This window comes from Lathyrus oleraceus, chromosome 6, assembly GCF_024323335.1.
Source record: "Lathyrus oleraceus cultivar Zhongwan6 chromosome 6, CAAS_Psat_ZW6_1.0, whole genome shotgun sequence".
In the NCBI taxonomy this organism is placed as follows: domain Eukaryota; kingdom Viridiplantae; phylum Streptophyta; class Magnoliopsida; order Fabales; family Fabaceae; genus Lathyrus; species Lathyrus oleraceus.
In genome coordinates this window covers 37080941-37095520 of record NC_066584.1, presented here as the reverse complement: position 1 = coordinate 37095520, position 14580 = coordinate 37080941, and the positions used below count along the sequence as shown (strand labels likewise).

Sequence of the window (14580 nt, the reverse complement as noted above, 5' to 3'; positions counted from 1 at the left end):
CATAGGAGTATCAATCGGACGACAGTCAAGCATACCAGTTTCAGTTAGGATGTCTAATGCATACTTACGTTGGTTAATTGAAATGCTTGATGAGGACTGTGCAACCTCAATACCTAAGAAGTATCTGAGTAGACCCAAATCTTTTGTATGAAAGTTTTTGAAAAGATGAGTTTTGAGTCGCTGAATACCGACTGTATCGTCTCCAATGATAACAATGTCATCAACATAAACCACAAGAAAGATGTGTTGTCCGTTGGAAGAGTGAAGGAAGAAAACAGAATGATCTGCTTCACATCTAGTCATACCAAACTGTATCAAGGCAGAGCTGAAGCGACCAAACCAAGCACGTGGAGATTGTTTTAGCCCATAAAGAGATCGATTGAGCCGACAAACAAATCTTGAATTACCAGGAATAGTAAAACCTGGAGGTTGATCCATATACACTTCCTCCTCCAATTCTTCGTGTAAGAATGCATTTTTAATATCCAACTGATGAAGCGACCAATGATTAATAGCAGCCAATGCAAGGAAGAGACGGACTGAACTAATCTTGGCCACTGGAGAAAAGGTGTCACAATAATCAAGGCCAAATATTTGTGTGTCTCCCTTGGCTACCAAACGAGCTTTAAAACGATCAATCTGACCATCTGGTCCAATTTTCACTGTATAAACCGATCGACAGTCCACTGTAGTTTTGTCTGGAGGTAAAGGAACAATGTCCCAAGTGTTATTTGAATGCAATGCCGTCATTTCTTCCACCATCGCCTGACGCCAATTAGGATCAGTAATAGCTTCACCTGTAGACTTAGGAATAGACACAGAATCCAAAGCAGACACGAAAGAAACATAGGAAGTAGATAGACGGTCATAATTTAAAGCACAGACATATTTAGGATTTGGATTATGAGATCGAATACCTTTTCGTAATGCTATTGGAAGGTCAAGTTCAGGTGACGTAGCTGGAGGAACAATTGGAGTAGGAGATGGTGCTGGTGGATCAATATCATCTCTAACTGCCGATGGACGCGTTGTGTGTCGCTGATATGCCTGCAAAGGAGGTTTAATGGGTGTGGGGATGACAGAAGGGATATCTTGATCATCTAAATTACAAATCTCCTGGGAGGACGAAGAGTCGGAGAAAAAAGGAGAACCTTCAAAAAATGTTACATCGGAAGAGACAATGTACCGTTGAAGTTGAGGACAAAAACAACGATATCCCTTTTGTATATGTGAGTAGCCTAGAAAAATACATTTGAGAGATTTAGCGGAAAGTTTGTCTTTACCTGGATTAAGATCATGAACAAAGCATGTGCAACCAAACACACGAAGGGGAATGGGGTAGAGATCGTGTTCCGGATTCAAGATAGAGTATGGAATCTGATTTTGAAGGGCCGAGGAAGGCATTTGATTGATAAGGTGACATGCGGTGAGGAGAGCATCACCCCAAAAACGAGAGGGTAAATTGTGGTGAAGAAGAAGAGTCCGTGCAGTTTCAACTAAATGATGATTCTTCCGTTCAGCAACACCGTTCTGTTGTGGTGTATGAGCACATGATGATTGGTGAATAATTCTCTGTAATGTTAAAAAAGATTGAAACTTGGATGACATATATTCACGAGCATTATCTGTGCGTAAAATTTTAATGGTAGTATTAAACTGGTTTGTAATTTCAGCGTAAAACTCTTGGAATATACGGAAAACATCTGAACGATTTCTCATTAGAAATAACCAAGTGCATCGTGAGTAATCGTCGATGAATGTTACAAAGTAATAGTATCCTAAAGTAGACTTCACACGACTAGGACCCCAAATATCAGAGTGAACTAAAGCAAAAGGTGATGCAACACTTTTATTTACTCGTTGACAATAAGTACTACGAGTATGTTTGCCTAATTGACAGGACTGACACTCAAAAGAAGAAAGCTTAGAAAGACTAGGAACTAAAAGACGCATTTTATTTTGACTAGGGTGACCCAAACGTTGATGTGTGAGTTCTTGAGAAGCAATAGAAGCACAGGCCACCGGTGGAGAAAGATGATATAATCCTCCAGCTTCACTCCCTGCTCCAATCGTCCGTCCTGTACGTCGATCCTGGATATGAACAGAATTAGCATTAAAAAGAACTGAACAATCAAGAGTACGAATAAGCTTGTGAACAGATATTAGATTAAAGGGACAACCAGGAATGTAAAGGACAGACTCTAAAGACAAGTTTGGAAGTGGATGTGCCTAACCAAGGCCTTGAACTTTGGCTTTAGAACCATCCGCCACAGTGACAGAAGGCAAAGAATCATAATAAGACAAATGAGATAAAAGAGATTTATTACCAGTCATATGATCAGATGCACCAGAGTCAAGGACCCAAGAACCAAGTGAAGATGTAGAGACAAAAGCTACAGGATTACCCGACTGAGCAACAGCGGCAGATGATGATTGTTGATGGGTTGCTTTGTACTGGAGGAAATCATTGTAATCAGCGGCGGGAATAGTGACATCTTTAGTGAACATGATGGAATCGGTATCTCTCATGATATTTGATGGCTCGGAACGAAAAACCGAGAGCAGATCTGGAAAAACAACGACGGCTGGGGGCAGCGGATGCGCGGCTGATTGTCCGGCGCGTGAGATTCACGTGCGATGAAGGAGAGACGTGTGCGGACGCGTGCGGCGGCGGAAGACAGTGAATTTGGCCGATCTGTAGGAGACGATTCTGGCGTATAGGAATCTCGCCGAAAAGTCGACAGGAGCGGCGGAGACAGCGGCGGCACTGTGGGTGGCCGGAAAGAAAAAGAAAAAAAAATATTTTTATTTTGTGGAAGACAGTAGGTCAACCAGCTCTAGATACCATATTGTAATTGTATCTCTGTGTGTCTAATATAATCACACATGGTGTATATTTATATGCAAATAGGGAATATACAATAGAAAATAATATCAATTACAGTTATGACTAATTGAATATCAATCAATACTAATTGATTGATGACATATTCTTAACACTAATCAATTTATATATGTGAACAAATACGCATATCATATATGAACCTGTGCGTACGTGGACTGTACTGTTTACTAGTTTTATGTAGAAATTGTAGAAATTGCAAACATTTTATTAGTATTGACAAATCTCAACACTTTTCTGTAACTTTAAACTATCTCTCATTTTTCACTTTTCATTTGAAATCTCAACACTTCAATTCCACGTTTCTCCTATTTGACAAAATAGAAGAAAATGTCAAAAACATCACTCTTGAGAAAGAATCCAATAATATTGGTTTATTTTGCAATTATTTGAGTAATTTTCTGTAGAACAGTTCGACAAAAGTGAAGAATAAATAAATTCCACAGCTAGAGTTACAATCACAACAAGTATCAAAACTTGTTCATATGCCAAAACCTAAACTACAATTGTTCTACATACCAATGGCAATTGCTAAAGCAATCTCAACTCATTAAGGAGAAAAGAGAAAATGACAACCAACATAATAAGTTGAACATATGACTAGTGTTGTGAAATAGCAGCTATAGCAGGCATTATCGCGCTATAGCAATGCAGAATCTGAACAGATCATCATTGTTCCGCAATACACTGTTTAGTACAAAGTGCTTCCAAATAGCGGCTATAAATGCGCCATAGCATTGTAGCATTGCAAAATGTGAACAAACTGATATTTTCCGCGATCAGCAATTAACAACAACAATGACATTTAGACTCAATGTCAAATGCAACTTAACTCTGACAGTAGAAAATTGCATGTTGAGTATATGGAAGCTGCTGCTGCATTAACAGCTAACTCTTTCTCTGAGTTGTCTACTTGGGATGATCTGCACGTTAACGATTATCAAAATTAGTCAGAATTGTCACTAAGGCATTGCACAACACAAATAACATTTTATATATTGGAAGAATATTCTATGGCCAAATTGTATACCGAAACAAACCCAAACTGTTTTACCAAATTTATCTTTCAATAGAGAGAATTAGTTTTACTGAATATGAGCTATGGTATGATATGATCTCCAAGTTTCTATCCTCTCATTGATTTCCTCTCTCAACTCTACATGTACAACTATATCACCCACGTGACTTACTTCCTCTCTAAAATCTCCCATTTCTTTCAATATCAACTCTCCGTCATATAAAAATCTCTAATCCTTTTAAAATACACCCTAAACCTAAGATGTGAAGGAAAAGGAGGCTAGAAAATAATTTGTGAGCACTGCATAATCTGTTGCAGCTTGATGTGGCTATTCCACTAGTACATCGCAGCATTACGACGTGGTTATTACTGTGAGTCTGAGACAATTACAGTGCAATTGTGACCTAATGCAGGTGCACACACTGCTGCAAGTGCAACCTCAATCAATAATACAGCCTAATGCAGGTGCAGACACTACCTCAACCTCAATATTACAGCCTAATGCGGGTGCAGACACTGCCGCAACCTCAAAGTGATGTGACCCGCAAAGCAATTCTAACACCTTTCGTTTCCAAGACTTTCAACAAAATCAATGAAAACCATGTGTATGTCTTTTTATCCCTTCAATATTGCTCTCTATCACTTGTCCAACTCACAGACCTGAAGAATACAAATTTTCATCACTGAATGTGACAGACCAATCTGCTCTAAAATCCCTCAATTAATGAACTGACTGACACCTCTAGGAGTACGCGTGTCGCGGTGTCCAACATGCGTCGGTGTCCAACATTTGTATGACATCCGTACAACACATGTCGGAAAAGTCAAACACGTGTCGGAAGAGTAAAACAAGTGTCCCATAAAAAACACTTTTCTTTGCTTCGACACTTTTTGAATCAATGTCACGAACCCATATGACACTTATACAATAAGTGTTGGACAATTCAGACAAGTGTTTCAAAAAAAAATGTTTTTCTTTGCTTCAACACATGTCATACATTATTTTGGACAATTCTCACACATCTAAATGGATTAAACATGGATTGAAGCAATGTTATCAATAAAAGGTTAAAGACATCAAATACTATCGTATATGTAGTGAGTGGTGTTGGTGTTCTACGTTTTTTAAAGTATCGGTGTCGAGTTCCAGTGACCGTGTCGGAGTTTGTGCTTCATAGCCAAGTCCGGCATCATTACATCAATGATACATAATCTTATATAAGGCAATTGAAAATCTACCTGGAGTGATTTTCTGAAGTTGCCGACTGTTGTAAACCATAAGCCTTACTCCAGTTAACATGTTGCAGGCCCTGATCACATAGCAATTGCTTGTCTTTTATTTGATTCAACCAACTTTCCTGAAATTATGAACCAGACAAATCCAGATAAGAGTTAGACAAAGTGAAAGAGGACCAAATTTGTTCTTGGCAATTGCATATCATAAATCACTGTAATGTGACAAGTAACTTGGAATCTTACTAGGTATCCAATTTGACCATGGACACCTCTGGTATCCACCCATACCAAAGGAAAGAGATAGTTCTATGAAATCTAAATAAACAAGATCTTAAGCAATGCATATAACAAACATTCCTAGGAAGACGTGCATTCAACTTGACTTTTTGTTTTTATTTTCAGTTGACATGTTTCCATTAATAATTACAAATATGTTACTCAATTTTGATTCTATTTCCTCAAACATTTGAAAGGCAAATGGTAAAAACAATAGTCCGTTTTCATCATCTCCTTCACAACTTCAAAAATAGGTAACAGAACAAAAACAAAGTCGCACCATCTTATTTTTTACAAGATAAAACTGAAAAGAACATATGAACAAACCAAACACATCCTTATTATTTTTGTATGTTGACCTTGTGTCAGATCATATCCCTTTATACTTTCACATACAAAAATGGCATAGCTTGACCTAAAGGAAACCTAAAACAACCATTAAGACAATGACAAAATAATTATGCACTTTTGCACTCACAAGTTGTTTTTCCTCTTCTGAAAGTGCTTCATCCATATGATCAAACAAAGCAGTCCATCTTGCCTGATGCAACTCTGCTATTTTACTAGTGGGGAGTCCTGCAGGAATGTTCATACCACAAGGATCATAATTTTGGTTATCTGCAAATTCCTTCGACATAAGGAAAGGCAACTCAGTAGTGATTACAGATCGAACTCTCCTCCGACTTCGGCGCAAAGCTGCAAATGTAGAAAAATTACAAAAACCAAATGTAAGCATATTCAACATCCAAATATTGTTAAAAGAAATGAATCAATATGGCCTTACTCGAAAGACGCCCTTTGATGTCTTGGTGTAGAAGCTCCAACCATTGAGAAGCAACAGTAGCAGCTGAAAAACATAAAAGCATCTGTATTAGTAAAGGCTCAATAAGCTTCTATATCAGCTGAAAACAGATACTGTACTGTGACAACGTTTTATGGTACCCATTACATGACATCAATACATCACTAGCTTTCAAACCCAATAACATAAAAGAACCAATCCCTTCCATTTATTATGCATTATTACATGAAGTGTTTTAAAAACAAGAAGCATAGCAATAGGAAAATGACTACGAGCCTTTTAGAGAAAGAGATGAAACTGCAGTAACATTTGATGATTCTTCATTCGACAAACTGGTGGAACTCATTGATGCCTTCATTGAAGATGACAATTTCAGCGATAAAACATCATCTTCTGTGACATGACTTGCATTTGATATACAATCTTTAAGGCCAGCTTTCTCTACACTGTATGTGTCACGATCACAGCCTTTACCCTCCAAAATCCACGAGGAATCATTCTTTGTCACGTGACTCTTCCGTGCTTGTCTACCACCTGCAGAACCATGAAAGGTCCCATCTTCGTTCACACATTCTAGGTCTCTCTTGGTCATGTCTATACCTCCACTCATTCGATGTGCTTCTTGCTTGCTCCTATTTTCATGTTTTTCAGTTACAAGAGCCTCAATAATTGAATGGACCTGTTTTCTATTTCTTACATGATTAATAATCCCAGGGTTTAAATCATTCAGCAGTCCACTTGGAGCTGCAATTTTCGTAAACCTATTGATTTGTTCTCTCTTGGCAAGCTCCATTTTTTGCTCAAGAATTTCAGTTTTACTTTTTCTCCCACGTTTCTTCGGCACCGGAATGCCTCCATGAGCAGATGAAATAAAACCGTTTCTCTTCATCTCCGTCCATATTTTCATTGGATCTTGCTCCTTTGAAGGTCCAGTACTGCTCCCACTCTGAGACAAATCCTTCGACTTAAACTGACCATGTTCTTTCTGAAAACTTGCCCGTTCCACATTCACGGAGCTAGTATCATCTTCTGCATTGAGATCCACATTAACTCCTTTCGTGTTCACAATATTACCACGCTGTTCCCTTTCCTGCTTCTCAGACAACAATTCCTTATCCTTACTGAGCTTCTCACCAAATCCACCAATTTTATTAAGATCCAAAAGCCTGGGGCTACCCAATACACTCCGTCCATCTTGCTCTTCTTTTGAGACATCTATGTCCACTGTCAAAGGCACCTTGGTGGTTTGTGACATCTCAACATTGTCAAATGACGATTGAACAATGTTTTCTTTCCCAATCGCCTTTTCTGCACCATAAACACATTAACAAATCATATGCTTGACACAAAACAAAACCCAGAAGAATGTCCAAAATGAATACAATAAAAACATAACAATTCCCATAAAAAAATTAATAAAACATAACTAAGATTCATATTAATAATTCAAATAGATTTTCTTGAAACTGAAATAAAATTTCAAAAAACAAACAATACAAAATTTAATTTTACACATACAATATTGAATTATTCAAACAAGTGCGTGTAAATTTAAATTTAAATTCAATCCAATAATGAAATTACCTGAGGAATGAACCAGGGATTCAAGATCTCTCATTTTGACTCGTTTTCGAGGGGGCTCGTGTTTATCACTCGGATTGGTGTTAACTCGTTTCTCACTCATAATCTAAAGCACAAAGAAGTAGAAAAACGAATCAGATTTTCCGAATAATGATAACAATAACACAAGAAGCGTAGAAAGAACGAACCTTTGAAGCAGATTGGACGGTCAAAATCGATTTATCCAATGAATTGCATTCGTCATCCATACACGAAGGTGTTTGAGATGAAATTGGAAGAAGAGAGAAAGAGAAAAGTTGAATTTTGGTGAATTAGGGTTTTATGGGAAGTGAAGATGGATCTCTTGAGTAAAAGAGAGTGAAGAATAGAAGAGAGAGACAAATTTGAAAATTGAAATTTTAAAATTTAAAATTGAAAAATTGAATAGTTGTGTTTAAAGGAATATATAGTGGGCGCGCTTAAAAATGTTTCCTTTATTGTTTTGTTACACCACAAGACATATCTGTAAAATGATGTTTTTTTTTCAAATTTATTCAAACTTCGGAGCATTTTTTGTTTTTTTTAAGAGATGTATTTTGTTTTGTTAGCCCCTAGTTTTTAGGGAAATGGAGAGTAATGGTATTGGAATTTGATTGAGAGATAAATAAAGTTTGACAAAATTAAATTAGGAAGAAGAATCTAAGAATTATATGTATTTTTAGACTAAGAATTTTAAAAAAATGAAAATATCTCATTTTATTTTTAGATTTAATATTTGGCCATTCAAAGTCATTTATGCAAACATTTAATAAGATGTAATATATTTTACTATAATGTTATGGTTTAATTTATTTGTTGTTGAAATGTTTTAATATTATTTATTATTAGTAGCATATATGAACAAAATTTGAAATAATTAAATGTTATTAAGAATGTGTGTTAAATGATTTAAATGGTCAATCTCCCTTGCAATTTCTGAACTTGCTTAATCAACACTTCTAAAAGATTTGCTTCAAAGGAATATTGTCTACATCAAATCTATAATTTTGAAGGTGTTCATCTAGACAAAATCGGATCAAGACTCTAATGAAGGCAAACTCAAAACCTATGAACTCTAAACTCTGAAGTCTCACTCCAACCAGGTTCTGAAGACATACTTCAACTTCTGATCAAGCTTTAACTAATTATATAAAAAAATCGAATAAAGAAGTTAAGTATAAAGATAACAGCAACTTTGAATAAGCTTCAACAAACTTCTACAAGAAGATGTCAAATCATAAGTTATCTTTAGATCTCGTGAGAACGGTACACTACTTTATGTCCAATCAAGCAAAAGTAACGTTGGTAGGATCTAGTCTCTTCAACTATTCTGAATTCTATTATGCTTCTCTCAACGTATTTATGCTAGATGTATTTTTAGCTCAATATATTGTACAACGGCTAAAGACCTTCAAGGGTTACTTGTACTATGAGTAGTTCCCAAGCTTCAACGAATATATTTTCAATTTCTTTATAAGAGGAAGAAATTGAGAATATGAAATATAGGGGGTTGAAGAAACACATATGACTGTGTACACATATTGTGTCTCCGTGTTAGGAAACAAATTCAGAGTGCTCATGAGGATACCTCTACTCTATCAAAGATATCTAATCTTCGTTCTCAAAAAGAAGTTTGGAATCATCTTCTGATGTCAAACTTCTTTTGAGAACCCGAGTTTAATGGAATTTGATGAAATAGATCTCATGTTTCTTCTTTTCTCATGATTTGAAGACATTTCATCCTCGGGTTCCAAATCTGAATGAAATTTCATTCTCATCAGGGGATAGAAGCTTCAGAGTCTCCCTTCTGTTTAAGTTGGCAGACAAAGTATCCTAAGTTGTCTTTGGCAACTTCTTGAGCACTTTGTTTTCTTTCATTTTTTTTTGCTTAGTTTTTTATTATTAAGATGTAATGCTTGTAATATTCTTCTTGATTCTGATTTGTATGACTTGTAAAGCATCATTGATCAATGAATATATAGAGTTATTATGTCAAAAGAATTCGTTGTACTTTTTTTATTCTGATACTTCTTTGTAAATTCATTATGAAGAATTAATTATGAATAAAACAATGATATGCTAAAGGAATTGGTAAAAATTTCATCGATAAAAAAGATTGATTACAGAATATTAAATTACAAGATTTACTTAATCATCTTTAAAACCATAGGCCCGAAGAAAGTTAATCCAACTAACATCCTAGTTTTCCTCAACAACTAAGTCGAATAAACAACTTTAGTAGATCTTCTCTTTCTCATGGGCTTTCTCTTCTTCTTATTTCCATCCTTGACTTCAGTATCTGAAGAAAATCGATGGAAGAACTTGATTCTGAATATTTGTTCTCCTGGTCATTGGTCTTCTTTGAGGTATTTGCCTCTGAGACTTTGGAGTTGGACAGTTTCTCTGCTAATTAGTTCATTTTGAAATAGAATAAGTGAGATTACTGATTTGGTTATGGTTTAACATAAAAAGGATTTCTTGCTTTTTATAATAAAAGTATGGAAGTTCAATCATGTGTGGTTTTAAGTCTGATCTTTTAAATTCTCAACACCAGTTCCTGGTAATGCATATCATAGTTAATTTCTAAAAGACTGAAATGATAGTGATTTATGTTAAAATAAGTAAAGAAACTCTTTAAACTTTTCATTTTTTAAATAAACAAAAATTGTGTTTTTAAAACTGTTTTTTAAAATCCTTTTGTCTTCTCTTTTTTTTTCTTTTGAGTCTTTTTATTAATGCGGGGGGGGGGGGGGGGGGGGGGGGGGGGGGGGGGGGGGGGGAAATGTTTAGAGTATTTAAGGAGAGGTTGATGCATTTTTAATCAAAACCTAAACTAAACAGGCTTTGCTAAAATAGTTTCTGAGTTATCTAAATGAATTTATTTTACTATGTCTAAATTGTTGAATTTAATTTGCAGTAAATAAATTTATTTAGTTGAGCTTAAGAGATAAAACTAATTTACTAAGAAAAGACTTAAGGAGAGATTACAAACCTCACCTCAATGGATTGTCTTACTGAGGGGGAGTTTACAAATCTCAGACTTTGATGTCAGATTGCAATAATTAAATTTAAGATTAAATTAACATGGATAAGGAATTTAAGAGGAGCTTACAAACCGAACCTTAAAAATAATTATCAGACTTAGGGGGAGCTTACAAACCTCACCTTAAGATGTTATTTAACTTAGGGGGGGCTTACAAACCTCAAACTCTGTGTTACATTGTATTAATTAAATCACTAATCATTGTTCTTAAATACTCTTGTTTGTCATCATCAAAAAGGGGGGAGATTGTTGGAACAAGATTGTCCATACCCTTAAAAGGTTTTGATGATAATAAAGTATTTAAAAGAATAATAGGGTTTACTAATGATCGTTCAAGTGTGCAGGTTTAAAAGACATTAACCTTGATATAAATCAAGTTTATCACTTGGAATAACCATTAAAGGAAGAAAAGTTATTCTAAATCTAAAGGATCATAATCAAGCTTTCAGACTCTAAAGAGTCAAACTCAAGTCTTCCAAATGCTGAACTTGAGCTTATCATGGAATCCAAAGATCAACAAGGCTTGAAGACTGGAGTCATTTGAAGCAAGTAGTCATTGTCACAAGGAAGGACTTTGCAACTTCTGAATGCGCTTAATCAACACTTCTAAAGGATATGCTTCAAAGGAATACTGTCTACATCAAGTCTATAATGCTGAAGGTGTTTATCCATACAAGATCTGATTAAGACTCTGATAAAGGCAAGCTCATAACCTGTGAACTATAGACTCTGAAGTCTCACTCCAACTAGGTTCTAAAGACATACTTCAACTTATGATTAAGCTTTAACTAATTTTATAAAAATCCTCTAATCAACAAGTTAAGTATAAAGATAAAAGTGACTCTAAGCAAGCTTCAACAAACATCTACAAGAAGATGTCAAGTCAGAAGTTATCTTTAGATCTCATGATAACAGTATGCTACTTTATGTCCAATCAAGAAAAAGTAATATTGTCAAGATCTAGTCTCTTCAATTGTTATTAACTATTATATTCTCCTCTCAATGTCTTTATGCTAGTTGTATTTTTGTCTCACTCTATTATACAACGGCTAAAGAACTTCAACGGCTACTTGTACTATGAGTAGTTCTCAAGCTTCAACGAATCTATTTTCAGTTTCTTTATAAGAGGAAGAAATTGAAAAATTATAGGGGGGTGAAGAAACACATATGATTGTGTACACAAATTGTGTTACCAGTTGACATAAATGTGTTGATAGAGAGACTTTGTTACACAGTAAACACATATACAAGAAACATACACTAAAAGATAATACATAACCAGAAAAGGTTAGGTGTGTGAGAGTAGAGACACATATTCACATTTGACTAGAGATTCAAAAGAAAATAACATCTAAATATGATCTGAAGATCAACATAACAGAAGGCACAACCAGAAGACACTTTAGGCAAGAAGAGAAGAAGAATGAAGGATTCATTCTTATACACTAAGGAGCACTCCACTCAGAATCTGCTTAAGGGTAAAAACCTTTTGTGTATTCGCTTAACCAATAAGCACACAAATAACATAAGGTTAATACCATACTCCTTTGTTAAAAGTGTTTGAAGGCTTTAGCATCAGTGTTGAAGTAGGAAGTCTCTGTCTATGTGATTGAGCAATAAAGTCCCAATCTAATTAATTAGGCAAAGAAGTCTCTTTCTATGTGATAGAGCAAAAGTCCTTAACATATGCTTAAGGTAGGAAAATCCTAAACATGTGTTTTAGGCAAGGAAGTCTCAAGTTGGTTTGCTTGAGCAAGGAAGTCTCGATCAGGGTGATTGAGCATTGAAGTCTCATGCTTGAGGAAAGAGCAAGGAAGTCTCGATCAGGTTGAATGAGAAGGAAGTCCTGGTTTGGTAGATTGGGAAAGGAAGTCTCGAGTTGGTTTGCTTGATCCATGAAGTCTCGGTCAGGGTGACTGAGCATAAAGTCCTTAACATGTGCTTAAGGCAAGGAAGTCCTAAATAGGTCGTTTAGGAAAGGAAGTCTCGATCTAGTTTGATTAAACAAATTGTAATATGTTAATTATAGTGAAAATCTATTGTATTTGTAAGGGGAATGGACTACTCTCCGACTGGGAGGAACCAAGATATATCGTGTGTCTCTCTATTTACTTCTATATTTAATATTTTGTTGTGTAATAAACCCTGAAGTCAGACTCTAGTATGATTCAACATCTGACTGGTTCAGAATATGAACAACAATATCTGGTTCTGAATCCGGTTCTGAAAAATAAGTAAATTTCCATATACACAATTCACCCTCCCCCTTCTTGTGTATATTTTTCTCACCTTCAAGCTCCAGCACTGGAACAAGACAATGTAGGTTTCGTTTGGCAAACCAAGAGATGAGGTTGTTCCCAAGATATTCACAATACCTAAATATGGACTTTTTGGTGTCGAGACATCCATTCGAGTCTACATCATTATATGTGGTGAGCTTATAAAAGAAGGAAGGATATATATATAAATTAAAATCAAGAATGCCTTTAATATATTGAATGTTGTGCTTCAAAGCATACATATGTTGTGTTTGAGATCATGCATAAACAAACATATTTATTGCACGACATAAGTGATATAAGGTATTGTAAAACTTAAGTAATGAAGTGCTCCAACAATACTATGATACACAATGGGATCATGATATGGATTTCCAAATGATCTACTTAGTTTGCCTTGTGTGTCCATCGGTGAAGTATATGGTTTGCAAGAAGACATAATTGTGCGCTCAATAATTTCCTTAGCATATTTCTTTTGTGATAGAAAATATTTATTACGTGTCTAGCAACAGAAATGTCGAGAAAGTAAATAAGATGGCCTAAATCCTTCATTGAAAATTCGGAGCAGAGTTTAGTCATGATGGGTTGACTTTAGAATATGCTTTGTACCTCTCTGGGCATCTATCTGATTTATTTTTATGCTTGAAAATCCACAAACTTTGAATAATATTAGCATTAGGAGGACGAGGCACTAATTCTCACATATAATTTTTAACAAGAGCATTATATTCGTCTTTCATGATCATTTTCCAATCATGATCATGTAATGCATGAATGGGATTAATAGGAAGTTGAGAAAGAGATTGTCACTAGCAAATGTAAATGGCTAAGGTTATAAACTAAACTTTCTGATACAATGTAAGAGAATATTTCCATTGTTTATTTCATCAACAACTACAAAGGCATGGTAATTCCTTCTTAAACTCATGGTTCTGAATGGACCAGAAAGATCCATATGTAATTGTCGTAAATGCCTATTTGTGGAAATAATGTTTTTAGATTTAGAAAAGACATTTATTTGTTTACCCTTTTGGCATGTTTCGTATAATCCATACTTTTCAAAACACAAATTTGACAAACTGATTACTAAATCCTTGGGGACTAACTTATTTAGATTATCCATGTGGACATGAGTTACTTTTTTATACCATAGGCAAGATTCATCCTCGTTTCCCAAAATACATACATCATTTGAAGGGATTTTGTTAAGATTTATGGTGTAAATCTTTTGCAACTGGTAAAAAAGAGTTCAATTTGACTTAGATTTTACAACCCTGCATCCAGAAGAATCAAATGTTACATTATTATCTTTATCATATAATTAGCTAATACTTAGCAGATTATGCCTTAAATCAACAATTAAAAGAACTTCCCTGATTGTTGGATTGAGAAACTTACCAACGATACTTATACCAATGATATTTC

At 35.2% G+C, this 14580-nt stretch overlaps 1 protein-coding gene across 1 annotated transcript; it reads right to left on the bottom strand.

The window, feature by feature from the left end:
* Positions 1-3250: 3250 nt before the first annotated feature.
* LOC127093051 (uncharacterized) lies at positions 3251-8234 on the bottom strand. Its single transcript, XM_051031950.1, has 7 exons — positions 8004-8234; positions 7819-7921; positions 6511-7542; positions 6217-6279; positions 5911-6128; positions 5160-5278; positions 3251-3825 (listed from the first exon to the last, which is right to left on the bottom strand). Exons 1-7 carry the CDS (start codon positions 8061-8063, stop codon positions 3720-3722), a joined length of 1701 nt encoding a protein of 566 aa, XP_050887907.1. The 5' UTR covers positions 8064-8234; the 3' UTR covers positions 3251-3719.
* Positions 8235-14580: the final 6346 nt, after the last annotated feature.

Excerpts from the sequence above, each read along its gene's own strand:
- LOC127093051 (XM_051031950.1), bottom strand. The coding sequence starts at position 8,063 with ATGGATGACGAATGCAATTCATTGGATAAATCGATTTTGACCGTCCAA. Across the intron at positions 7,543-7,818 it reads ATCCCTGGTTCATTCCTCAG|AAAAGGCGATTGGGAAAGAA; the intron begins GTAATTTCATTA and ends TTTATGGTGCAG. Across the intron at positions 6,280-6,510 it reads TTCATCTCTTTCTCTAAAAG|CTGCTACTGTTGCTTCTCAA; the intron begins GCTCGTAGTCAT and ends TATGTTTTTCAG.